This window comes from Phyllopteryx taeniolatus, chromosome 19 (assembly GCF_024500385.1).
Source record: "Phyllopteryx taeniolatus isolate TA_2022b chromosome 19, UOR_Ptae_1.2, whole genome shotgun sequence".
NCBI lineage: Eukaryota > Metazoa > Chordata > Actinopteri > Syngnathiformes > Syngnathidae > Phyllopteryx > Phyllopteryx taeniolatus.
The window spans coordinates 9,351,114-9,378,124 of NC_084520.1; the positions used below are offsets into that span (position 1 = coordinate 9,351,114).

The window sequence follows — 27,011 nt, forward strand, 5'->3', positions numbered from 1 at the left end:
AAAATCTAGTTTTGTTGTTATTTTTTAAGCGCGTTTTATATTTAAAATGACAGATTATCTCAAATGTAAATACACTAGCTATATCCTCTGTAAATATAAATAAATAAAATGTCAAAAAAGTCCTTATTTAGGTATTTCTTAAAATCTCAAATGTCATTTTATGTTATTTTTAAGTAAATCAAATATCTTTTTTTAAAGTCAAAACTAATTGCCGAATATTTTTCACGTCACGTGATGCGCCTGTGGCACTGTTGACCGTGGCCAAGTCTCCAGGGGCGACGTGCGCGTGCACCGAGACGCGCTCACACGCACGCGCACGTACAGTCAGTCGGCAGCAGTCACTCAGCAGCAGGCTCGAGGTTAGGTGAGGTACTTACCTGGCACCGGCTCAACCACCGGAAAAGCGCGCCTCCCGCGGCCGACCATCGACGCTTTTGGGCCGGCCGGGACGCGGCGTTGAAGACGGCGCGGGACGGACGCTCGGAGCGAAGAAAGAAAGAGAAGGAAGGCAAAAAGGAGGTCCGGGTGAGGAGAGCGAGGCGCAGCAGGTGGCTCCACAACAAGGAGGAGGAGGAGGCCGGGGCATGCCGGTCGGACGGTCCAAACGAGTCCGGTGTGATGCACTCGAAGCTCGGCTGTGAGTGACCCGAAGTGAGGATGAAGGACACCGGAGAGTCGAAGGAGCACCAACTGACGGTGAGCTCAAACCGAACTAGCACAGTATTGTATATCGTTTTTAAAGCAGCAATGTATCACTTTAATATACATCATTTGTAATTATTATTACAATTATCACTTACATTAGCAGGCAAATACTGAAGATGCTGACTTTTCAGAAAAAGATGAATATGGACGGGACACTTTATTTGGTAAACTCTGCGCAGTCTAATCCAGAGCATTTACATGATCAAAACAGTCCTAAAATTGGTGAATTCAAATATATTTATTCGTTTAAAAAATATTCACCATCTGCATTAAATAACTGGTTGCCTAATTTCGTAAGTGGAAAAAGATATTAGTTGGTTTCTTGATTTTATATATATATGTATATATATATATATATATATATATATATATATATATATATATATATAGTGCGTTGTATGATATATATTATATATGTATAATGTATAATATACATATATATGGTGCGTTGTATTATATATATATATTATATTGCAAATTTTTTTCATGTGTTCATTCTTGTTTTTTAAAATTGTTTTTTCATTTATTTCATTAAATAATGGGTCAATTAATCTTTTGTGAGTCATAAAGTAATCAGGTAATTAAACTGAAATGTTTTATGTTAAAAAAAGGTTAATTATCTGCCCATTATTGATGATCAATAATAGAATTTTAAGCTATAAATGAGTTAATATTGATGAATAAACTACAAACACATTCTATTACTTTTAATAACGTGCAGTATGTATTTGTTTGTTAAATATCCATCCATCTTTGGACGAGAGGCGGGGTACACCCTGAGCTGGTCGCCAGCCAATCGCAGGGCACGGAGAAACAAACAACCATTCGCACTCACATTCACACCTACGGGCAATTTCGAATCTTCGATCAACCTACCACGCATGTTTTTGTGATGTGGGAGGAAACCAGAGTGCTCGGAGAAAACCCACGCAGGCACGGGGAGAACATGCAAACTCCACACAGGCGAGGCCGCCTGTTTGTTAAATAGTTAAAGCTAACTGAATTAGTTATAAACAGTACAGTTACACATGGGAATATTTTTGTAATTTTTTTTTAGCCTCATCTGACCTGCCACCTCTTTTCAATTAAATTTTAAAAAATCAAATGTGGCCTTAAAGCACAAAAGTTTGCCCGTCCTTGAGCTAATCAGAATAAACCCAAAAGCTAAGAGGTATTTGTTTGATTTTGTTATTTTACTTTATTTTTTTACAAAAGTAGAAGCTTTTTAAAATACATTCTTATGTACCATTTCAAAAATAGTAGAACTATATAAAAAAAATCTGCCCATGTTGTGTTTGCACTTGAACAGAAACATAAAAAAACAACAACAACAACAATACAAATACATTGAAGCATGATTAATGGTTTGTGCAACGACTCATAGCACTAACATGAATTATTGAAGCGCTTGTGTCAGTCGTAACCGAGCCTCTCTTGTCCCAACACACTTTCGACTGACCACAAATGGAATGACGCCACATATAAACACGCTGTTAATTAATGAATACCCGTCTAATTTGCACTTAACTTCAGTGTAGCTCTCATTAGATTAAAGCTGCTTCGTGACAAAAATAATCTTAGGTGATGAGCCACATGCTACCTTACTTGGAAGAGGTTATGTGGAACAATTGTATGTTTGTGATCTCGAGGCAGCTCAGTGTTTAGGATAATTGTGACAGCAGTTGCCTTGTTGTCTTTTTTTCTCTGAACAATTTCCCCTCTTTCTTGCAAGAAGTCAATTGTTGGTGTTTCCCCGTGTTTATTTGTGTGTGCCTGTCCCGGTGCAGGTGGCCTTGAGGATTCGACCCCTCAGCGATGGCGAGCAGGAGGAGGCGGCGACCATCGTGGCCCACCGGCTGGACGAGCAGGTGAGAGCACCGAGCTTTGATCGTACTTGTGTGCGTGTATTTGTGTGTGGTCAGGAGGGTTTGTGCATGATGAGGTGGACCCGGAGGTCATCTTACGTCAGGGCGTGAGGATAAGGTGTCAGCCGCGACATCAAGTGTCACATTCGGTGACAAGTAAGAAATCATGCAGGGTGAAAGTCAAAATGAGTCTAAATTGGTTGCTTCAAAGCAAAATGGCTGACTTCCTGTCTTTTCGGACATGGCTTCATGAGACTTTTTGACGTGCTAACTGAATTTCATGTTGCTAAGTTAAACTGGTTTAGGGGGCCGAATTTTCACAAATTCCTTTTGTTAGAGATTTAAAGTTTTGAATTAGTTATTTTTTGAAGGACTGCTGGAAATGGGCACAATGACCCTGAAATGGCCACTTCAAACCAAAAAGGGAGACTCTTTTTGTGTTTTTTGGGCATGGTTTTAGTCTTGTTGGTGGGACTACTCATGATAAACAAGCCAACCAAGTTTCATATTGTTAAATTAAACTGACTGCAGGGGTTGAATTTTTAAAACAATCAAATCTGAAAATGACCAAATTAACCCAACAATGATCTCTTTGAACCAAATGGCTTCTTCATACTTTTTTGTAGGTCAACTCATGATGACCAACTGGAACAAGTTTTGTTGCTAAGTGAAACTAGCTTCAGAGGCTGTATTTTCAAAACATTCAAAGGAACCCTGGTAATTTCTGAAATGACCCTAAAATGGCCCCTTCAAACCAAAATGGCAAGGTTCCTATGTCTTTTCAGGCATGGCTACTTGAATGTTTTTCGTGGGTCAGCCCATGATAAAGAACTCAAGTCAGTTCCACGTTGCTAACTAAAACTGGATTCAGGGCTAAATTTTGACAAAATTCGAAGCACCACCACGAATGGGCAAAATGACCATAAAATAGCCAGTTCAAACCAAAATGGCTGACTTCCTGTGTGCTTTCACATGTGGCCTCTTAAGACTTTTTTGTGGGTCTTCGCTTAAAAGACAAGTTGACCATGTTCCACCTTGCAAATTGAAACTGGCTTCAGGGGCTGAATTTTCAAAACATGGAAATGGCCAAAATGGCTCTTCCAGTGTTTGTTACTGCCTTCCCCTTTCTATGTTTCCTTGGAACTCATCCCAGGTGTGAGCTATGTGAACCGCTACACTGGCGTCACACGAGAATGAGGTGCAGCTGGAGCTGCAGTGTTGTCAATTTGACGCCATCGCCCAGTGGGCCTCGTTTAGGGAGCGCGGCGGCGCTAATGAGCGTCGTGACTGGCGCGAGTAGAGTAACGGCGTCGGGCATGACGACAGTTGACATGGCGACATCATCAAGGGTGTTTCTAGATACAATGGGAGCCCCACACAAAGAGGCCCATGGAGCCTTTCCCACCCAAAAAAAAAACCCCAAAACAAGCTTGCGGGTGGCACGGTAGACAAATGGTTAGCACATCTGCCTCACAGTTCTGAGGACCGGAGTTCAAATCCCGGCTTCGCCTGTGTGGAGTTTGCATGTTCTCCCAGTGCCTGCCTGCGTGGGTTTTCTCCGGGTACTCCGGTTTCCTCCCGCATCCCAAAAACATGCATGGTAGGTTGATCGAAGATTCTAAATTGCCCGTAGGTGTGAATGTGAGTGCGAATGGTTGTTTGTTTCTCTGTGCCCTGCGATTGGCTGGAGACCAGCCTCTCGTCCAAAGATAGCTCGGATAGGCTCCAGCATGCCTGTGACCCTTGTAAGGATAAGCGTCACAGAAAATGGATGGATGGAAACAAGTTTGCTAGCAGGGGTGCCCTTTAGCTTGGCCACACACTGCGCGATGCGGCCGAACCCAACTTAGACCGGACCATCGCAAAAAAAGTACAGTTGGCGACTCACACCCGCACATCAAGCGTTTGGATATATGGACGCCCTGAACAGGGAGCCTGAATAGGCTTTTGAAGCTGCACATACAATGTATTGTACTTTATCGCTTTTATTAAACCATAAAAAGAGTCAGAGATATGTATATATTGAAAGGCTCAGCCCACGTACAATTTTGGGGACAGAGATTGCAAGCTTTCCCCTTTTATCCAGGGTACATATGATGAAATTATAAATCTAGTTCAGTATTGCTGTAAAACACAATAAATGTATAGTTTATATACTGTATTTGTATGGCTTGGCGGTGGCCGGCTGGGCCTCGCTAACTTAAAACCCCAAAATGTACAGTATTTATAGCGTGTGAATGCTTATTTTGCGTATTTTGATTGAATGTAATCTGTGAGGTGCTACATTGTGCAACTGTGATTCCAATTTTGAATCGTGGCAAAACTAGTGGCCACCGCGCGGCCACTTACGAAAATAGTTGCCGAACCGCACGCACCACGTAAAAATTCAGTCGGGTTCGGCCGCATCGCTCGGTGTGCGGCGGACTTTAGGGAAATTCCTGAACCCGATGTGTCAATGCAGTGTCTACAAGGCTTTGAGCCATGTCATTGATATGAACAGATATCAGCCGTCGCTCTGGGCCCCCTAGTAGCCAGCAGCGGCTATTAAAGGGCCCTACACGGGGGATTCCCATTATGTTGTCGTTGCAACGTCTAAAGCAGTGCCATTGTTCTGTCATTGATGCGGGACACTATCAGGGCCCCCTTCAGCTCGGGGCCCTAGGAAATTGATGATGATGATGATGATGACATCTGAGACACCGCAACAGGGCAGGCAACCCAGTTGCGGTGTCTCGGATGTCATCATCATCATCATCATGTAAGGGTGTTGTTGTGGCCTGGAGAGCACTTCCAGAAATGGTTAATCCCGCCTCCGCCCAGGATCAGACCTGTTTGTTTTCCCACATCCTGGGTTGTAATTCAATTGAGGCTCAGGGACAACATGAGCAACATGACATCATCATCATCATCATCATCAAGAACAACTACACGGGGATCAGAGCTCCCGTCGGTGCTGACACAGTTCCCGCGTGCACGCCCCGCTCACGCCCTCATTAAAACCGCAATGTTTGCTTCTACGAGGAGAGGGCTCACGACACGCAGTTTACGCTACTTATGCTCATGAGTGATCCAGTGAGCGATTGTGGGAATCTGTCATGAGAAGGGCTAACGGCAGAGGGTATGAATGGAGAGGAAGCGTCACAACAACAACATTACAGAAATGCTGTGGAGCATTATTTTGCACGTTTATTATATCATAATATGTAATATTGTAATATGTATGTAATATTGTGTACATGAGGGGTTTGCGAATTTCGGCCTGCAAACGGAGAAATCGAAAGATGCAAGGGCCACTTTTATATTCTTAGAATTTAATTGATTAGATATGCAAGAACGAATCCATCAAGCAATTCTACAGTGGTGCATTGAAAGACGAGTTACCCAATTTACGCTGAGTCAGTTGTATATCTCTTCTTCATGTGTCTCTGTCTATTATACTGCCCCCAGTGGCCAAAGCGCACAGACCAGAAGGAGCAGGACAATGTCCATTGAATTGAAGCAAAAAAAAAAAAAAAAGGTGCCGAAAACACATTCATTTTTCTTTTGTATGTGCTATTTTTCTCATCTAACAACACTAAAAAAAAATTTGGGGGGGAGGCTGCAACGGATTATTGGTATTTCTATTACTGTCAATGGGTACAAATGATTTAAGATGTGAATGTTTTTTATTTGCGAGCATGATCTGGAAAGAATTAAAAAGGTATCTCAAACTGTCTATTGTTTTTATAGATTTAATAATTATTTTGAAAAAACTGTTAAATCATAGTTCGTACGAAACATGAGTTGTGATCACAAACATACAATTGTGACAGAACTATATCAGAGCTGACTGCTACATGTGATCAGATAAGGATGAAGCGGCACGTGGCTCATTGCCCAATCTTTTCACTGGTTTTTGTACTTACTGCCTGTTCTACGTAACGTAAGTGTAAACAATTGTATGTTTGTGATCAGGAGGCGACTCAAGGTTTAGTATAAATGTGACAGCCATCAGAAGACCTTGTGCGCTGCACTGTACAATTTCTCCCGTTGAATGATCCCTAATACTTTTGCCCACACCCTCGCAAAACTTGACACCTCAGGTCTGTTTACAAAGCCCCTCTACAAAGTTCACGTGGCTCTTGAAGACCATATGGCGTGCACGTAGCGCTCAGACAGATTATGGTGGGGTTGCTGTCCTGGCAGAGAGCACGATGACGAGATGAGCTGATTGGACGTTTTGTGGCTCAGGTTAAATAAGCCTCCTTGCCACCTGCTCGTCCTCTCAAAACCGCTACTCAGCGACCACCTGTCACGGCTTTCCGGGGTGTAGTAGTGGCAAGGATTTATGAATGAGGGAATGAAAAACGTATTCGCAGTGTTGAAAATACAAAGATATGTTAGTGATGACAAAAAGTCTTCCAAACATCGATCCGCCTCGTGATCACAAACGTACAGGACAACTGCCACTCTGAACGAGGCATTCAGTGATAACATTGCATTGTGAGCCACATGCTGCTTCACCAAATACATTATCATCTGATCACATTGCCACCGCATAGCCGGTTTTTAGTGTTTTCAAAAGCCTGTCGAACTGGTCTTCAGGCTTTGACAGTGGCACACAGTGAGGAGGCTTTATGGCCCGGGCTTGGTCGCCATGGAGACACCCAGACAAGGTCAGGGCCATTGTTTGTGTTTTTCTTCTTCTTCTTCTTCTTCTTCCTGTCGCTCTGTAGTCCCGCCTTCTCATGTGTGAGAATGAGGGGGGGGAAAGTAAGGAAATATGGCACAATATTACATACACCTGCATATTTCAGTTAGACCTATTATAATTGAAATAATTAAATAATGTCATTTAATGTAACAGTATTATTTACAGAAAAGTATCAACAAGAGAAAAATATATAATTGTGCTTGTAGTTTGCGGTGGTTTAGCACTGTTTCTATATATGATTTTAGATACCTTATTTAGTTAAATGATATGATATATTAACGTTATTTTATAGAATTTTTTGTTTTAATTATTCATTTTGTTGTTATAAATTTGTTCTTCATTTTTGCCATTATTTATTTGAATTATATCATTATTTTCTTTTTCTTTTAGTACATTTTATTTTATGTTGTCTATGTATATATGATTTCTTTAAATTTATTTTACGGTATTTGTTTTTAATTTTTGTGAAGGCAAACTTTTTTGGACAATGCTCTAGAAAACTGAGCGATGTATATTATTTATTGAAATTTCATTTTGCTGTTATTCATTTAATCTTCAATTTTTTTATGTATTATTTTTATTATTTGTTATTTTTGCTAGACATCTTTCAATGTTGTAATTCATTCATTTAATTGTATTCGTAAATGCCACTTTTCTTTCCATTTTTGTTGTACAATTTTGTTGTTTTAGTTTTGCTGTTATTTATGTTTTATTTTTGATATGTATATACATTGCATTAATTTTATGTAATGTATTTTCTATTTATATTTCATTTTATGTTGTATTTACTCTTGTAATTATTTCTTTTATTCATCATTTAATATTGTACATTTTTTATTTATACATTTCTTGCTTAATGTATAATGTTTTTGTTTTGTTTTTATCTTTCAAACATGACTCATTTCATTGGCTCTCACTGGCTTGTTCAGGTTTTCCTCATATTGTGGCATCATTAATCTTTTATTTTATTCATTTAGATTTTATATTTGTATTATTTTCATAATGACTAGATGTGCTTGGGCTACTGTATACTGTCCTGCATATGCATCAGTGGTCATGGCTGATGTTCCACAGTCATCTTTTCATAGTGAGAACCACATCATGAAGGACAATGGACGCTCTCATTATGACAACAAAGGAACATCTCAGGTCTTTATGCTTTATTAAAAATATTTTTCACGGGACAAAAAACGAGCTTCAAGTGGCACAACTTGACTCTTCCTCTTTGTCCTTGTTGCAAATGTGACCTTGTTAAACCCTTTCTTTAACCTCTCCCAACACGCTGTTCTCGTTGTTTTTTTATGAGTGTTTGAAGAGGCGTTGCAGAAGTGAGATGAGAGAGGCTACAAAAAGGCAGCGGACGAGCTTCTTTTTCTTCCAAGTGGGCGCAAATAGACGATCTGAGCCGGGAAAGTGGATAATCTCCCCTGTGCTCCTTATCCCATCCAAAGAGTGTTATTCTGCGCTGTTTGTCTGTCCTTAATGTGGGATTACGTGGAAATGACTGGGACACTTTTTGGTTTTCGGGCTTTGCTTTCCTGCAGTGAGCAGCAAATGAGACCAAGATTAGTCATTTCACAGCATTTTCAACCATTAATGTGATTTATAAGCTATACAACTCAATTGAAAACTTTTTGGGGAGGGGAATTAAAAACAAACAACTGAAATAATGCAGTTGCATAAGTGTGCACACGGTCTCATAACTGGGATGTGGCTGTCTTCAGCAAAAACCAATCATATTCAAAGTCATTGTAAATGCAAGTCTGCACACCATTTAAAGTGCCTACAATTAATCCTAAATAAAGTTCAGATGTTGAAAACGCTACGTAATGTTACAGTGGCCTAAATATGCCATTTTTATAAATCAAACCCCTGCCTCATTTTTGATGAGACAAAAATGAGGCAAATGACAATTAGGCCAACTACACCACTGTATTTTATATTGGTCATAATGGTGGAACTTGAAGATCAAAGTATTTTTTTTAGGTGGTACTCGGTGTAAAAGGTTTGAGACCCATTGCTCTACGTAATGGAAATGTAACAGGCTGCATGTGATCAGATAATAAGATATGTGTCTTGGTGAAGCAGCAAGTGGCTCATTTTCCAATTGATGCATTTGATCGCCTATTTTACATGAATATTTTTGTGTATTTGTTTTATTTTTATATTTGATTCTGTTATTTTTGTTTTATTATCAGTAATTTATTTTACCTAGTTGATTTAACTTTATCTAATTTTAATTTTGTGATTTATTTAATGTAATTTTTGCAACTTTTTGTTTTACGTAATTTATTGTATTTGTCATTATTATTTATTTTACAGTTGTATGTTTGTGATCACAATTGCGTCCCCGGTGTTTTGTAAAAGTGGGACAGCGGCCGAGTCGCATTCCACACATCTTCTCGATGCAGTTTCTCTTCTTTCTTGCAAGAAATGAATGGAAAAAGTCAAGTCGTGCAGTTATAAATGTGTTTCCTTATTTTCAACCAGCGAGGGTGGGAGGGAGGAGTGGGTGCCGAGTGGGACCCTGAAGGGGGCTCAGGACTAGTGAAGTGGCAATCTGGTAAAACACACGTTTGGCCCTTATCATCACGGATGAGGAGCACATGCACTCATCACGATGAGTTCTTCTTGTTCCCATTTGACTTCAAAATTGCAAGTCCACTGCAGAGTTCATTGATAGCCTGCTGGGAGACAGATTTTTATTATGGGATCATCATCATCATCATCAATGATACATTAACTATCTCACCTGCCGATAAGTGAATATGTGTCTTTCTTCCGGTGGACAATGTCATTTTCTTCCTATCCATGATGGCTTTAACGAGCTAAAAGGAAGCAGATCCCATAAATGATTTCTTTTATGTAATGCCACACTCATAATATGTTTGGTTGCTATGAGCTCATGCATGACAATGACACCGGCATGTTATTATTGAGCTTTGCAGTGGATTAGCACTGTTGCTGATTTATTTTGGTGACCACATTTAGCTACGTTTAATTTTATTTTACCCTTGTTTATCCACGTAGGTCAATTATTTCTAGTTATTGTATTTTTTGTCATTGTTCATTTCATCATTACGTGTTATTTTGTTTGTTTACAATGTATTTATTATTATTTTGTTGGTCTTTTTGATTACTTTTTTATTTATTGTATTTCATTTTTGTTATTCGTTGTATTTTAATTTTTTATTGTATTTTTATTGGTTATTTTATGTTTTTTCTATTCATCTTTGTCATTGTTTATCGTATTGCTGTTGGTATTTTTCTTTTATTATTGTATTTATGTTTTCTCTTTTTTCACTATTCATTTCACTTTATTTTGCTATTTCTAGATATAATATTGTTTTTCCTTGGTTATTGTGTATTTAATGTCACTAGTTATTATTTGTTTTATTGTCAATTTTTGTGTTATGTTGTCATTCCACATGGTGAGGAATGACCATGTCCTTTATCTGCTGTGTGGGGCAGTTTGGCCCTCTGACTGCAGTTGCCAAGGAAACACCTTGAATGTGATAATTTTGCGTGGTGGGGTAAGACAGGTAAATTATCAGTGCCATGTTGGTTCTGCCTACCATCAAAACCTTTACCTTACAGTCAACAAAGTTGTGACATTTTTACAATTTCAGCGTAGAGGTCTTGTCGTCCGTGTGGTTCAATGTGTACAACGCGACTGTGAGGAGCGTGCCAAGGCAGACGTCTTACATAACAGCGGCGAGACGACACTGCACCTGAAAGGAGATCCAGGCTAGCATTCTTGGGGCGCACAGAGGGCAGATGGCAGCCTTTCTATCAGATAACCGATAACTTTCCGACGCTTTGGTTGGGTTTCGGAAAAAGGTCGACGGTGGCAAATGTTGCACTTTCTTTATTTGTGGCCTTTTCTTTTTGGAAGACAGCAGATAACCTTTCAAAAATGGATAAGAAAAAACAAAAAGTCAATGGCACTGCACATACTTGTTTGTTTCTGGTGTTGCTGTATGTCTTTTTTTTACCGATCGGGTTGGAGCCGCAAATCAGGTAGACGCGCGTCTTTCTATCTTGTGCTTTTATAAAAACCTCAATAACAACTCAATAAAGGCACTATTATGCTACACTCCACAGTCATACTGCATCGACTTTCAGTATTTGTTGACTTCTGAGGTGCACATCAGCAACTTTGTAAGCGCTTGGTAGTAAAACCCTGCCAGGAATACTGAAAAAATGTGAGTCATTGATGGCACCCTGAAAAATGTTTACAATTGCCTATATTAAAAGTTTAAACCGTGAATATACCATAAACTATTATCCCCAAATCCTTAAATATCAAACTCATTTTACAACATTACACCTTAAAAAATAAATGACGCACAAATGATTTGATTACAATTTTTTTTACCAGATGCGCATGTGTTCAAAACACATGCAACGAAAACTCTCCCCTGACTTCTCCTAACAACCCAGGCTAAACTTGGCTCCTCCCTGTCTTCCCTTGACACCAATTATTACTTTCAGGGCTATGTGTTATTTGACGACACTGGTTACATTAATGCCTTCACTGTATTTCTGAGCAGTAATTTAAAAAGGTAGGAAGCAACTTTTACGGAGTACGACTTCATTTCTATAAATCTCTAGAAGTATTTACATTTTCAAATGATCACTTTTACAACATTCCTAGCAAATCACAATGTCCCATCACAGATGAGCTATTTTTAGATCAGGCCCACAGGCTACTCATGCGGCCCTTGCCCTCGGGCACCAGGTTGGTTACCTGTTTTAAAGTGTTATGGAAAGAGATTAGGTGAATTTGCGAACAGACAACCGTGAGTAGGCGGGGCTTTACTGTACACACATACTGACAATCGGGCTTAATTTGAGCATTTTCCCCTTTTCTGATCAAAGTCGTTAAAAGCCAGATTATTGGATGCCTCTGAAAGGTGATCCTGAGTAGTGTATAATCCCTGTGAAGAGTTTTTTTTTTTTTTTTTTTTTTTCCTCTCTTGTCCTTGGTCTGCTTGGAAAATGGTCAAGGCTGAACGCCAGCAAGCAAAAGCAAGTACTCACACAAGGGGGCCGGAGACGAGATTCGAACCCCGAACCTCAGAACTGTGAAGCAGGCAAGCTAACCGATTTTTAGATTCCACGCATTGTCCCCATTTTTACATTTCGCAGAAAACTCGCCGTCTCCATGGCAGCGGAGGAATAAGACAGATGGACGTGCCGTGCAGATAGATACGCGAACACACACACGCACACACACACAAAAGAGCTGGTCTTAATCTTGCCGGCACACGTTTGAAAAAAAAATGGGAAGCAGCCGACCCCGTGACCTTGGAGGCCGACGTCATAAAGAAGACAGACAAACGTGAGCTATAAAATCGTAAACGATGACGTCCATCTGTTTTGACCTTTTGTGTGTTTGTCTGTGTTTGCACATGTGTGCGTGTGTGTGTGAAAACATTATCTTATACAGCACTGTTGTTCACCATCTACTTGTTGACTGAATCAACTGCTATGAATAATTTCCCCTTGACAAAACAAATTCCACCTTACTCAAATGCGGGTGAGTGTCTAAATTAGGTTGGCAAAATTATATTGTAGTTTTGAATTAGGGTTTCAAGCCTTGGTTTGAGTCAGGGTTAGAATTTCAAATCAGGATAATGAGCCAGGACTGGGGTTTGAAAATGGGGTTTCAACCCTGGTTTAGGGATGAATATGAGGGTTTCAAAACAGGGTTTGGGTTTCAAAGTAAGGTTTCAAGCCAGGATTAGGGTTTCACATTAGGATTTTCAGCAAAGTTTTGTGTTTTAAGATAAGGTTAGATTTTCCAATTAGGGCTTTAAACCAGGGTTAGGGTAGTTGGAACCCTAACCATGGCTTGAAACCTCAAATTCACAGCCCAACTTCGGCATGAAACCCTCATATTAATCCCTAACCCAGGTTTGTACCCAAATTTAAAACCCCAATCTTGAACCAAAATCCTAATTTGAAAGGCCAATCCTGGTTTAACCCCCAATTTGAAACCATAACTTTAATTTGAACTCTTCACCCTGTCTTTAGTTGAAACCCTACTTTGAAACCCAAACTTGAATCCCTAATCTTGGTTTGAGATCCTACTTCGAAACCGTAACCCTGATTTGAGACTCCAATCAAGGCTTGAAACTCTAATTTAAAACCCTAAAACTCGTTTGAAACCTATCCCGTGACTTGAAACCCTGTTTTGAAACCTTAACTGGACACCCTTGCCCTGGTTTTGAACTCTAACCTTGTCTTAAAATCCTTAATTTGAAATCCTAATGCAGGCTTGAAACCCCAATTTAAAAGGCCAGCCCTTGGTGAAAATCCTAATTTGAAACCCTAACACTGGCTTGAAACCCAAATCCTGTCTGAAACCCTCATTTTAAACCCTAATGTTTGCTTAAAACCCTAACCCTGTCTTGAAACTATAATTTAAAAAAAACAAACACAGACTCGAATCCTGTCTTGAACCCTAACCCTGGTTCGAAACCCTAACAAACACATCAGTGATCTGCGATTAGCAGGTGCTTTCATTGTTTGGCCGCAACCTCTGGCAGGATTCACTATGGCCTGGTAAGAGCCAATCAGAACATTAGACAAATGAGGTGAAGTGCAGGTCAGTGAGCTGTTTTAGTTGCTGTTGTTCAGCTGCAGTGCCAGGAAGAACTGGTTTTAAGGACGATTGTCGTTAACCCCCTCAACACCTTACCTCCTGCCAGTCGCACGGAAACACATAGCAAGTTGACAGCAAGCAGAAACCGCTACTGTAATGTATGTGGACATGCAGAACACCATGCTACATGCATGTTTGTAGACTCTTGAAAGCGCAGGAAAAAGTTAGGCTTTCATCGTAAGGTTTCAAGAGAGGATTAGAGTTTCGGGGTAGGGTTTAAAGCAAAGGTTTCAAACAAATGCTAGTGTTTTAATGTAACAGGATTAGCAGTTTTAAGATAAGGTTAGTGTTTCAAGCAAGTGTTAGGTTATCATGATAAAGTTTCAAGACAGAATTAGGGTTTGAAGCCAAGGCTAGGGTTTCAAATTAGGGTTTCAAGGCCAAGATTGTACCTTTAAACTCAGGTTTCAAGTCGGGGTTAAGGTTTCAAAGAAAGGTTTCAAAACAGCATTGGAGTTTCAAAATGGTGTTAGGGTTTCAAATTATGGTTTTAAGGCCAAGACTGTGGTTTTGAATTAGGGTTTCAAACAAGGCATAGGAATGTTTCAAGAGGGGTCTGGGGTTTCACATTAGGATTTGGGTAAGGTTTAAAATTTGGGGGGTTTCCAGCCAGGGTTATGGTCTGAAATTGGGTTATCAAATCCGGATTAGGGTTTCAAATTAGGGTATCAATCCTGAGTTAGAGTTTCAAATAACTGTAAGCAATTGTATATTTTGACCCGCGAGGCAGTTCGAAGTTTCGTAGACCAGACCGTACTCCTTGCATTTGCGCTGTACAATTTCTCGTCTTTCCGTCGAGAAACAAACTCAATAAAAGCTCTGGTGTTGTTGTTTTTTGCTATCTGACAAAATGTTGAGTGTTGACGTAAGCGCTTACTTAACGGCTGGTATTAGGTGGGCGGGGCCACGGCAGCTTCTGTAGCTCAATAAACGACAGATGGAATACAAGAGCCTCGGTACATCATCGTGCGTGCGTGCGTGCGTGCGTGTGTGTGTGTGTATGTGTACGTAGCGTTACCCAAACAACCGTGTTACATCCTCAGGTTGCCTGTCAGTATGATTTAAACTGACACCTGCATGTGTCCCGTGATACACCATGAGACTACCGCTCGTGTTCATGTTATACTAAACTCGGACTGTTTTGTCATTGCAAGGCGGCTCTGATTTGCCATTTTGCTTTAAAGCGGACATTTGAAGGTCATTTTTTGTTGTAATTCATCCATCCATCCATTTTCTGAGCCGCTTCTCCTCACTTGGGTCGCGGGCATGCTGGAGCCTATCCCAGCTGTCATCGGGCAGGAGGCGGGGTACACCCTGAACTGGTTGCCAGCCAATCGCAGGGCACATAGAAACAAACAACCATTCGCACTCACAGTCACACCTATGGGCAATTTAGAGTCTCCAATTAATGCATGTTTTTGGGATATGGGAGGAAACCGGAGTGCCCGGAGAAATCCCACGCAGGTACGGGGAGAACATGCAAACTCCACACAGGCGGGGCCGGGGATGGAACCCGGGTCCTCAGAACTGTGAGGCTGACGCTCTAACCAGTCGTCCACCGTGCCGCTGTTGTAATTCAAAGGTTTTGAAAATTCAGCCCCTGAAGCCAGTTTCATTAGCAACATGAAATTGGGTAGGCTAGTCTGTCATGAGTACGCCCACAAAAAAGAATCCATCCCCAAAAAGACATAGGGAGTCGGCCATTTTACTTTGAAGCGAACATTTTAGGGTCATCTAAATGTTTTGGAAATTCAACCCCCAAAACCAGTTTCACTTAGCGGCGTGAAATTTGGTATGCATGTCTACTATGAGTAGACCCACAAAACAGTCTTAAGAAGCTATGCCCGAAAAGAAACAGGAAGTCAGCCATTTTGATTTGAAGCAGTCATTTTAGGATAATTTTTGTCATGTCCAGTGGTGCCTCGAATGTTCACCCCCCAATTCCCGTTTAAGTTAGCAACATGAAATTAGATTGAGATGTCTATCATGATTACACCTACAAAAATGTCTGAAGAAGCCATGCTCAAAAAGACACAGGAAGTTGGCCATTTTGGTTTGACGTGGCCATTTTAGGGTCAATGTGATCATTTCCGTGGGCCTCTGAATGTTTTCAACATTCAGGCTTTTGAGCCAGTTTCACTTTCAAACATGAAATTTGATAGGCTGGTCTGTCCATAGTAGACCCACAAAAAGTCTCAAGAAGCCCTGCCTGAAAAGACACAGGGAGTCGGCCATTTTGGTTTGAAGCAACCATCATAGAATCACTTTGACAACTTGTCCTACAGATTTTATCCAATATGCTACCGAATTTGTACTAGACAGATGGCTCGAAGATAAGTTGTGAAAAGTTTAGATTTTTGTCAGTGTGTGTGTGTAATCTGAGCGGCGATATCTGATGGTGATCCGACAGAACTATTGGGAGGACGATAACAGCATCTTTTTATTCCTCTCGTCTCTCCTCACTAGATGGTGATCCTGATGGACCCCATGGAGGATCCCGATGACGTCCTGCGGGCCAACCGCTCCAGGGAAAAGACCTATGTGTTCGACGTGGCCTTCGATTACTCGGCCAGTCAGGTGAGTCTAAAAAAACAGACGCAAAGTTTATTACTCCAGCGGAGCCACCAAAGAAACGCTTGGTCCGTGCGCAGGAGGAAGTGTACCGCGCCACCACCAAAGGGCTGATCGAGGGCCTCATATCCGGCTACAACGCCACCGTGTTCGCCTACGGACCCACAGGTTAGATTTGTATTGTGAGCCGTTACTATACGAGACTTGTCTTTTTGCTTTATTTTGTGCAAGAGAGAGACGACATTGCACAGAGCAGATGCACAGAAAATAGTTTACGTGGTCTTCTGACAAGCTGCTGTCACACTAAAACACGAGTCGCCCCAGGTTGTGGGAAAACGTACACCATGCTGGGTACCGACAAGGAGCCCGGCATTTACGTCCGCACCCTCAACGACCTCTTCCGGGCCATCGAGGAGACCAGCGATGACATGATGTACAGCGTCTCCATGTCTTATTTGGAGGTGGGACCGATGTCTATTTTAAATTCCCCACAAACTAAGAAGCAAAGTCCCAATACTTTTGTCCACATAATGCGCACTCAAAGTTGTAGAGAGTGGAACAGAAGGAAACATTTTCCGATATAACGAGTAGAAAACGAATGATTACTCTCATTGAGTGGCGTCTTCGCCACATCCGACATTGAAATGTCTTTTCATTGTGCGGCTGTCATTAGGCGCTCGTTATTGAAGCTGGCGTGTGGAAAAGTGTGTTATTAAAAACCTCAGTTGTGTGTGTGTTGTGCGGATGATTCTAGATGAACACAGCCATGTTTGCTGCTGTTTCCAGGCAGTGAAGAGCTTGAAAGGTTTTTTTACAGCCTCCACAGAATAACATAAATGCACGATTATAGCTATATAGCCATACAGTCACATTGACCCTCTTCGCTAAGGAATATAAGGGCCACACTGGGAAAGAAAATATAGAGTACAGTATACTACGAATACTTTTACAAGAATAGTCAGGGTTTTTTTTATATTTATCAAGATTAAAAAGTCGTAATTGTATGACAATGAAGTCATATTTTTTCGAAATGTATATAAATAGTAATTTTACAAGAATAACGTATTTTTGTTAAAGATTTGAAAAAATAAAAAGTAATAATTAAATGAAAATAGTGAATAGTAGCGAATAGTGGGGGAACCACTGCAGTTGCATTTTTGTGAAAAAATTAATCCTAATGTTATGATAAAAAATATACAAACTTTTATATTTCTAGATAAAAAGTAGCATTTTTGCAAGCGAAAAGGTTTAACATTATCGGACTATAGTCGAATATAATGAGGAAAAAAAATAGCAATCTTATTTCTGTTTTTCTCAAATATTTTCTTCACTATCAATGTGATTGTAGATCTACAACGAGATGATCCGGGACCTGCTCAACCCGTCTTCGGGCTTCCTGGACCTTAGAGAGGATGCAAAAGGAGAGATTCAAGTGGCGGGCATCACAGAAGTGTCCACCATTAACGCTCAAGAGGTCATTCCCCGTCCTTTTTGATACACGTGCTGCACAATCAACACAACTGACCAATGTGTGTCTGTGTGTCACAGATCATGGAGCTGCTGATTAAGGGCAACAAGCAGCGCACGCAGGAGCCCACGGCCGCCAACCGGACGTCGTCACGCTCTCACGCAGTGTTGCAGGTGGCGGTCAAGCAGCAAAGTCGCTGCAGGGACGTTCTGCAGGAGGTCCGCTTTGCCCGTCTCTTCATGATCGATCTGGCCGGCTCCGAACGAGCAGCACAGGTGTGTGTGTGTGTGTGTACGCGTGTGTGTATTACATAGCACGCGCCGGCCATGTTATTAGGTACACCTGTCTAATCGAAATGGCTGTGTGAATGTAAATAGTGGAAAGCCGGGACCGTGATATAAATTTGGCCCAGGGAATTAGAGGCTACGGAAGAAATCAAATACATGAAATGAAATATTAAATAATACATTTAAACAATTGTTTTAAACAAAATACAATTTTAAAATACAATATTATGAAGTTAAGAAATATAATTACATTAGTTACATTTAATTCAAAAACTGTTAAAAATAATGCAATTAAAATACAATTAAATCAAATATAATGAAATGAAATGAATTAAAATGAATAAAAGCAAATAACATCAAAAGTAAAAAATAAATAAAAAATAAAAGCGGGACAAGGGTATTAATTTGGCCCAGGGCTTTTGAGGATATGGAATGAATGAATAAATAACAATACTATAAAATTAAATATAAAATTCTATTTCATTTTAAGATATAGTACAATCAAATCGAATATAATGAAATTAAATGGATTAAAATAAATCAAATTAAATAAATAAAACAATAACAATAAAATACAAAATAAAAACAACAAAATACAATAAAATTCATTACAATTTAAATACAATTAGATAAAATGGTAAATAAATAAAATATCATTTAATTTTATTCCATCCATCCATTTTCCATACGGCTTATCCTCACTAGGGTCGCGGGCGTGCTGGAGTCTGTGCCAGCTATCTTTGGGTAAGAGGCAGGCTACACCCTCAACTGGTCGCCAGCCAATCATTTAATTTTATTTAATTAATAAAATTAGAAGATTAAATAAATTGTAATGAAATTGAATAAAAATTAAATATGTACTGTGGATACCAAACAAACAAAAGTGAAAACTGCATTTCATTTTAATCGAGGTTACATACCCCTCCCAAAAATTAGGTCTTCTTAATGTTGTAACAAGTAATAAAGTATGTTTACACCCATTAAACATCAGAAGAGTTTTTCATTTCAGTGGAGATAAGCAGTATTGAAAATGGATGGACGAATGGGTTTTATTGTGCAGCTGCTCACCATTGCATATATATATATATATATGAACAGTTTGCACGGATTAATGTCCGCCTGTCAATCAGACCCAGAATCGGGGTCAGAGGTTAAAAGAGGGCGCCCACATCAACCGCTCCCTCTTGGCGTTGGGCAACTGCATCAACGCTCTGAGCGACAAGAACGGCAACAAGTACGTCAACTATCGAGACAGCAAGCTGACTCGACTGCTCAAGGTATTGATCGTTAATGGTTGTTTTTTTTTTTACGCTCATTTGACCTCTTGGTGGAATTGTGTTGATTGATAATGTCTTTGACTGACAGGACTCTTTGGGAGGGAACAGTCGAACCGTCATGATCGCTCACATTAGCCCCGCCTCCGTGGCCTTTGAGGAGTCCCGCAACACGCTAACATACGCTGACCGTGCCAAAAGTATTCGCACACGGGTGAGCTGGGAAAAATACTATTTTAATATTATATTTAGAATGCTTTTTTTTTGGCTTAATTGGCTTAATAAAAAAATAAATTAATTAATAAATTACAAAAGAAAAACAAATGTAAAAAAAAAACACAATTGAAAAAAGATATTTGATGACAAATATATATATTTGATAAAAATGACTTTATAGAAATGTTTTAATAAATTAATAAAAAAACAAATGGCTTCATGAAAAATACAATTGGGTTCATAAAAATATTTAAATGGAAACTAAAATTCTGCTTCATCCAAATAAATAAACCAATAAAAAAAAATGCCATCATAGAACAGCAACTATTTTAATTTCAATTGCGTTTCTTTCGAGTAATTTTTATTACATGAATTCTGATGACAGAAAATCCTCAGAGATGTCTTTGATCCATTACATAGAAAGGGGTTCATTGTAACTTTCTACACCTTTAGTCAGCCAACCAGTTGACATTAATCTAACATGAGCACCCTCTATTGGTTGTTGAAAGTAATGCACACTAGTTTTGCCTCCATTGCTTCGAAGACCAGCTGACTGCACAACATACCCTTGTTCTAAATTTGACCTACTTCATCATAATAACAATAATAATATTTCATGGTTGTGTGCGCCTCAGGTGAAGAAGAACCTGATCAACGTGTCCTACCACATCGCTCAGTACACCAACATCATCTCGGACCTCCGCTGCGAGATTGAGCGGCTCAAGAAGATGATCGCCGATCAGGCGAGCCGCCAGCTCACCTCCGACCGGGCCGACATCCGCCACGTCCAGGGTGAAGCACCCCAACCTCCTCGCACCAACAGCTATTTAATAAGAAACAAGAAAACATTAGATATTCATGTCTTTTTCTGGTTGTATGAGTAACGGGGTAGCATTGGTTTGAGTTACAAACTCCATTACGAGTGAAAACATGAAAAATAGAAGAGAGGACTCTCAACAGGTCTTCCCATGGTCAATTGGCTTCATGATGTCATTTCTGTTGAGTCATGCAGGTCACATGTTTTCTCTTCAACTACATGGCTAAAAACATTTTAGGTAACAGGGTTACATGTATGTTCAGATACAACTTCAGAGCATATTTGCTACTATTTAAAATGTCTGATGTTTTATTGTTTTAACAACGACAAGGAAGACATATCAACAAAATCATATAAAAATCAAGAAAGTGGGACAAGAGAAAAAAAGCAATTTTTGGTTGTTGCTCAAACGCTGTTTGGTATTTTAAATAGTACTTAGTCATCACTTTTACTATGGTGACAGTTACATTTTGTCTCAGATGTTTCTGAATTTTGTGTATGGATTATTTGAACATTTCTGGAATGAGCCTCTCTTCCACACGCCCTCCTTTCATCGCAGATCACAATGTCATCAACTGAAAACAATCACTGTTCTAAATTTTCCCGTTTATCGTCCTCTCCCAGCTGAGGTCAAGGCGCACTCCTGCCAGCAGAGTCGGGTCGAGATGGAACAGCTGAGGGAGAAGCTCCTGGACGCCTTCCGCCAGCAGATGGATGTCCGCCGGAATCTGATGGCGCTGGAGACCAGCAATGCCGAGATCCAGATGGAGACCACCAAGCAGCTGCTCACCATTGCAGAGTCAGTCTAAAAAAAAAAGCTTTTCCCTAACTGGGAAAAAGTGCAGGGAATATCACCTCCTCAGCATGTTCGCGTGATGTCTTGTCTCCAGCTGGGAGCAAGAACGGAGCAGGCGACGGCGGAAGTGGCGTGCAGAAAAGCGAAAGGAAAGTGCCGGCAAGGATGACAGTGAGAAGGACTCGGACTCACCGGAATCTCCAGCCGACGCCGCAGAGACGGAGGAGGTGGCCGTGGCCAGAGAGAACCTGGTCGCCCTCATGACGGAGCAGAAGAAGCTCCACAAACAGAAGGTCTTCAAAAGATCTACTGAGTCCCCACATTTTTTGTTACACTTAGTTCAATTGAAAACCTTTATTCAAATCTGGAGAGATCATTTTTAATGATGACGAGAGGACAGGACAGAAAAAAAACAACAACAGAGCAAACATTATTAAAACATTTAAGTAGTTCTTGATCATATTGTTGAGATGGTACATAATGGTAATCATTGTGTTGAGTTTGAGCGTCTGTTGTAGCGTATTTTTAGCAAATCCAGTCTTCGTCCAGAGATCTTTGAGCAGTAAACAGTCACTTGAAGATGTTAAATGGTGATTAAGAGACCAGTTTAACAAAGGGCTGTTTTACGGTGGCATGTTGCCCTTCGAAATTTTGTACATATGCCAGTGCATATCTCGTCTTACAGATAAAGGTGCCAATTCCACTTTCTGATATAAATTTCAATGATGGATGGCGTAGCTCTCGCCAGGAATGAATCTAAGTGCAGGGTGACAAACAGTCTGGTGTTTTTAGTGTGGGGGAGAAAGTGAATGTCTAAAGACAATGTTGCCATAATGCAAAACTATTAAAAAGACCATTATTTTCTACATTTGTTTTTTCCCCCGCAGTATAAATATCCTTTTTTTTGTTGTTGCTTTCATTTACTTGTGAGTGTATCGATATGAGTTTTAAATGTACTTTTTTGGTCTAACCGCGTATTTGTATTCTGTGACTCCTTCAAATCTGTGTCGTGTTAGCTTGGTGATGGCTGGCTAATTTTTTTGTAATGATCCTTGCCCTTAAGGATACCATTTCTTTCGTCTTATCTGCATTAAGTACCAGTTTCAGGTTGAGAAGTAAATGGTGTACTAAGGCTTGGTGCAGGACTGTCATAGCACAGTTTGTGGTGTTGGAGGAACAATACAGAACTGTATCGTCTGCGTAGGGATTTGGTGAATTTCCTTTTCTGTTTCAAGGTGCTGCTAGAGCGCCGGTTCCTGGAGCTCCGTAACCAGGCCCGGCAACTGGAGGAGCTGCTGCCGCGGCGAGTGAGCTCAGACGAGCAGCGCGAGGTCCTGGACCTCTTGTGCAAAGTCCACGAGCTGGAGATCGAGAATGCCGAGATGCAGTCGCACGCACTGTTGAAGGACAACGTGATCCGACAAAAGAACTTTGTGGTCCGCCGCTTCGAGATGCACCGGCACCTCTGCGACGAGCTCATTCAACAGCAGCGGCGGTTCATTGATGGTCAGTACCAAATCCTGCATCAGAACCGCGACTGATCATGATCTACTGACTGACTGACATGTGTTCTCCTCTCTCAAGAGAACAGTCTGCTTGTGTCGCCCCACCTCCAGGAGCTGTACGATATGTACACCAGAGAACGAGATGAGAGAAAACTGGACAGAGCCGTAGCTCTGGATCAGGAAACCACCTGCCACAGCATCAAGGTACATTCAAAAAATGAAGAAAGAAACCTTAGTGGGGGGGTTTCCATTATCCTCTTGATTTTATTTGTAGAACATAGGACAGGACAGAAAAGGACAGGATGGGATAGGATGGGACAGGAGTCACTTGAGTCCCAAGATGGCGGTGGGAACCTGAAGTTTCGTCTGAATGAGGTCGAATCTATTCAAGATCGGCTTGGCCAACTAGGATAGCAACACCATGAAGGATGCATGCATATATTTGTGTGACAAATAGAAAACAGGACAGAACAGAACAGGATGAGAGCAATAAGCCAAGCCAGGTCCAGGTCCTCATGGATAGGCCACTATTGGCGGGAACCTGAAAACCACTCCTAGAATCTAAATGGTGAATGAGTAAAAAAAAAGGATAGGACATATTAAGACAGAACAGGTCTGGAGTATTAAGCCAAGCCAGGTCCAGGTCCTCATACAAGAGCCACCAAAACTGAAGTCTTCTCCTGTAATATGAATGGTAACCCATGTTTTCAGGGAGGCTCCCTACCCAAGATCGGCCTGCCCGCTCAGGCTCGCGATACCATGCAAGACGTGGACTCGGACCAGGAGAGCGTACGCCCTGATGAAAGGCGAGGACACGCCAAACTTCGCCGCCACACGTTGCCCCCCATTCTGCCTGAGCACGAACAGTGAGGACATGTTGACAATAACGACGGAAACAAGCAACTGCAATTCCTACAAGTGTCTTGTTTTTCTCTCTGATGTCAGGGACAGCGACAGAGTTTTCAAGAACATCGCTCATGCGCGTCACATGAAAATATCGTCTGTGATGACCCCGCCTCCCATCCACATCAATGGGAAGGGCAACAGAGAGGTGAGTGGAATTATTTGAAGAGGAAACATTGTACGGACCAAATGCGCAGAATGTAGCATACAAGGCCTTCTGACTAACACAGCAGCCGCTGTCATACATACTAAACATTAAGCCACCTCATGACAATAAACATAGAATTGTTTATTGTTACTCGAAACTCACACTTATACTAAACACAAGCTTGTGACCAGAAACAAACAATTGTTTAGTTACTTGGAACTCACACTGATACTAAACATAAGCCACCGACAAACATCGAACTGATCAGAGTCACTTGGAAATCAGACTAATTCTTAATTTACAGTAAGCTGCCTCGTGACCACAAACATACAAATGTTTACAGTTACTTGGAACAGAAAGTACAATAATAACCTTGGATAATCAGACACATGCTGCCTCACTGTGTCTGTTTTTTTTTCTTTTTTTTTTTAAATTGTAACAACAACATATATATCTGCCTGTGCAGCTGCAACCGCTGGCTCCAGTAAGCTCGCTGAGCTACACTCACCTCAGCCACAGCGTCAGCAGCCAACTGGACTCATCGCCCGAAAGCAGCGAGGCGGGGGCCGATGCGCCGCTTTCACAAAATGGTAAAATGTCTGAAATGGATGTCCGTTGGTAGACAAGCCTTGAAAGCAAACAAATATTTCTGTTTGTATCCGTAGAGAGGAAGCAGATTCTCCAAGGCGTGCAGAACATTTCGGTGAAGGCGGCACGGCGGCGCTCCAAAGCCAGAGAGGTGGACGCCTTGCGCTTGCCACCTGCACCCTCTCCCATGGAGCCCGCCAAGCAGAAGAGCAGCCTTTTTGGCAGTGACGCGGCCCCCAGAGGTCTGCCGATGCGGCGCGGCAGACAACCCAGCCCCGAGCTCCGGCACGCCACCTCGGACGACAACCTGTCCAGCAGCACCGGCGAGGGGCCCGGTCTGCAGGCCACTTGGACGCGGAACCACAAGCTCACCGGCAAGAACCAAACCCCACGAGACGGCGACTTTGAGGCGCGCCGCAAGAAGAGGCGCTCGCGCTCTTTTGAGGTCACTGGACAAGCAGTGAGTGAACGCACCATAAACATACAATTGTTTACAGTTACTAGGAATCTAGACAAAACATAAGCTGCCTTGTGACAAAAAACATGATTTTGTTTACAGTTACTTAGAACTCACACTTATACACTAAACATTAAGCTGCCCCATGCCCATAAACATACAATTGTTTAGTTACTCGGAACACACACTGATACTAATAACAAGCCACCTCCTGACCATGAAAATATAAAAACTTACTTGAAAAGCTATTTATACTAAACATTAAGCTATGACCATAAACATTCACTTGTTTACAGTTACTTGAACAAACACTTATACTAAATATTAAGCTGCCCCGTAACCATAAACATACAATTGTTTACAGTTACTCGGAACGGACACAAAACATAAGCCGCCTTTTGATGACAAACATACAATTGTTTACAGTTACTTGGAACTCACTTATACTAAACATTCAGCTGCCTAATCACCATAAACATACAATTGTTTACAGTTACTCGGAACTTACACAAAACATAAGCTGCCTTTTGATGACAAACATACAATTGTTTACAGTTACTTGGAACTCCCAACATATACTAAACATTCAGCTGCCTAATCACATAAACATACAATTGTTTAAAGTTACTTGAAAAAACACTTGTGCTAAACATTAAGCTGCCCCATGACCATAAACATTCACTTGTTTACAGTTACTTGAACAAACACTTATACTAAATATTAAGCTGCCCCGTAACCATAAACATACAATTGTTTACAGTTACTCGGAACGTACACAAAACATAAACCGCCTTTTGATGACAAACATACAATTGTTTACAGTTACTTGGAACTCACTTATACTAAACATTCAGCTGCCTAATCACCATAAACATACAATTGTTTACAGTTACTCTGAACTTACACAAAACATAAGCCGCCTTTTGATGACAAACATACAATTGTTTACAGTTACTTGGGACTCACAACTTATACTAAACATTCAGCTGCCTAATCACCATAAACATACAATTGTTTAAAGTTACTTGAAAAAACACTTTTGCTAAACATTAAGCTGGCCCATGACCATAAACATACAATTGTTTACAGTTACTCGGAACTTACACAAAACATAAGCCGCCTTTTGATGACAAACATACAATTGTTTACAGTTACTTGGGACTCACAACTTATACTAAACATTCAGCTGCCTAATCACCATAAACATACAATTGTTTAAAGTTACTTGAAAAAAACACTTATGCTAAACATTAAGCTGCCCCATGACCATAAACATACAATTGTTCACAGTTTCTTGGAACTTACACTTATTCTAAACATTCAGCTGCCTCATCACCGTGAACATATATTTGTTTACAGTTAGCTGACTTTTCACCCACTTTTATGTGCAGCTGCCTCAGTCCAAAACGATCACGGCTGGAAGGTTCCGTCCCTTGGACAGCACGTCAGACGCTCACCTGCACATCAGTGGTGAGTCCCAGGTCCCGGTGCTACGCCCCCAGTTCAGAGGAGTCCCGCCTCTTGCCAAAGTCAGGGTACCAATCGGCAGCCAGCAAGCAGGTATGCCAACGTCAACAGTAACCACTACATCACTACACTACACCTGCTGGTACTTGGTATGAGAGGGGGGGAAACAGAGAGAAAGGAGACCAAAAAAAAAAGAAACATTTTTTTCAGGAGTTTTGGCTCTTTTTTTTCATTTGCAGGCCCAAACTCAGAGACCACTGCAACCCAGGCAAACAACCTGAAGCGCATCCCCTTGCTGCGGCAGCCCCAGCCACCGCTCTACATCTCCACCACCACCACCACCATGGGGGGCCAGCAGCGACCACGCCGACACTGAGCGTCATTTTGACTTGAACAATGCGAGACGCACACACCAGGAAGTCTGGACGATGATGAGCGATGACATCATCGTCCCCGCAGACGCCAAAGATCGTTACGTGTCCACTTTGTGTCTTGTCGTCATGTGTTTTTTAAAAAAAATAAAAATCTTTATTGTGCTGTGCTTCTTCATTGTCACAAGTGCAGGCCTTCTCTCAACACGC

General features: G+C 41.0%; 1 protein-coding gene across 2 annotated transcripts; it reads left to right on the forward strand.

Moving 5' to 3' along the window:
• Positions 1 to 295: 295 nt before the first annotated feature.
• On the forward strand, positions 296 to 26,967 carry kif19 (kinesin family member 19). 2 transcript variants are annotated; one of them, XM_061756770.1, is made up of 20 exons: positions 296 to 696; positions 2,493 to 2,573; positions 16,400 to 16,510; positions 16,585 to 16,672; positions 16,829 to 16,965; positions 17,853 to 17,978; positions 18,053 to 18,247; positions 19,390 to 19,536; positions 19,625 to 19,747; positions 20,385 to 20,541; positions 21,191 to 21,365; positions 21,457 to 21,655; positions 22,598 to 22,868; positions 22,947 to 23,071; positions 23,579 to 23,733; positions 23,813 to 23,918; positions 24,385 to 24,508; positions 24,584 to 24,966; positions 26,355 to 26,523; positions 26,670 to 26,967. In XM_061756770.1, the coding sequence occupies exons 1-20, from the start codon at positions 658 to 660 to the stop codon at positions 26,804 to 26,806; spliced, it is 3,048 nt and encodes a 1,015-aa protein (XP_061612754.1). In that variant the 5' UTR covers positions 296 to 657; the 3' UTR covers positions 26,807 to 26,967. The 2 variants fall into 2 exon arrangements, with proteins under 2 accessions (XP_061612754.1, XP_061612755.1); XM_061756771.1 differs by lacking the exons at positions 296 to 696; positions 2,493 to 2,573; positions 16,829 to 16,965 and having other exon boundaries at positions 16,484 to 16,510.
• The last annotated feature ends 44 nt before the right edge of the window (positions 26,968 to 27,011 follow it).

Excerpts from the sequence above, each read along its gene's own strand:
- kif19 (XM_061756770.1), top strand. The coding sequence starts at position 658 with ATGAAGGACACCGGAGAGTCGAAGGAGCACCAACTGACG. Across the intron at positions 16,673-16,828 it reads GTTCGCCTACGGACCCACAG|GTTGTGGGAAAACGTACACC; the intron begins GTTAGATTTGTA and ends GAGTCGCCCCAG. Across the intron at positions 23,072-23,578 it reads CCACCTGCCACAGCATCAAG|GGAGGCTCCCTACCCAAGAT; the intron begins GTACATTCAAAA and ends CCATGTTTTCAG.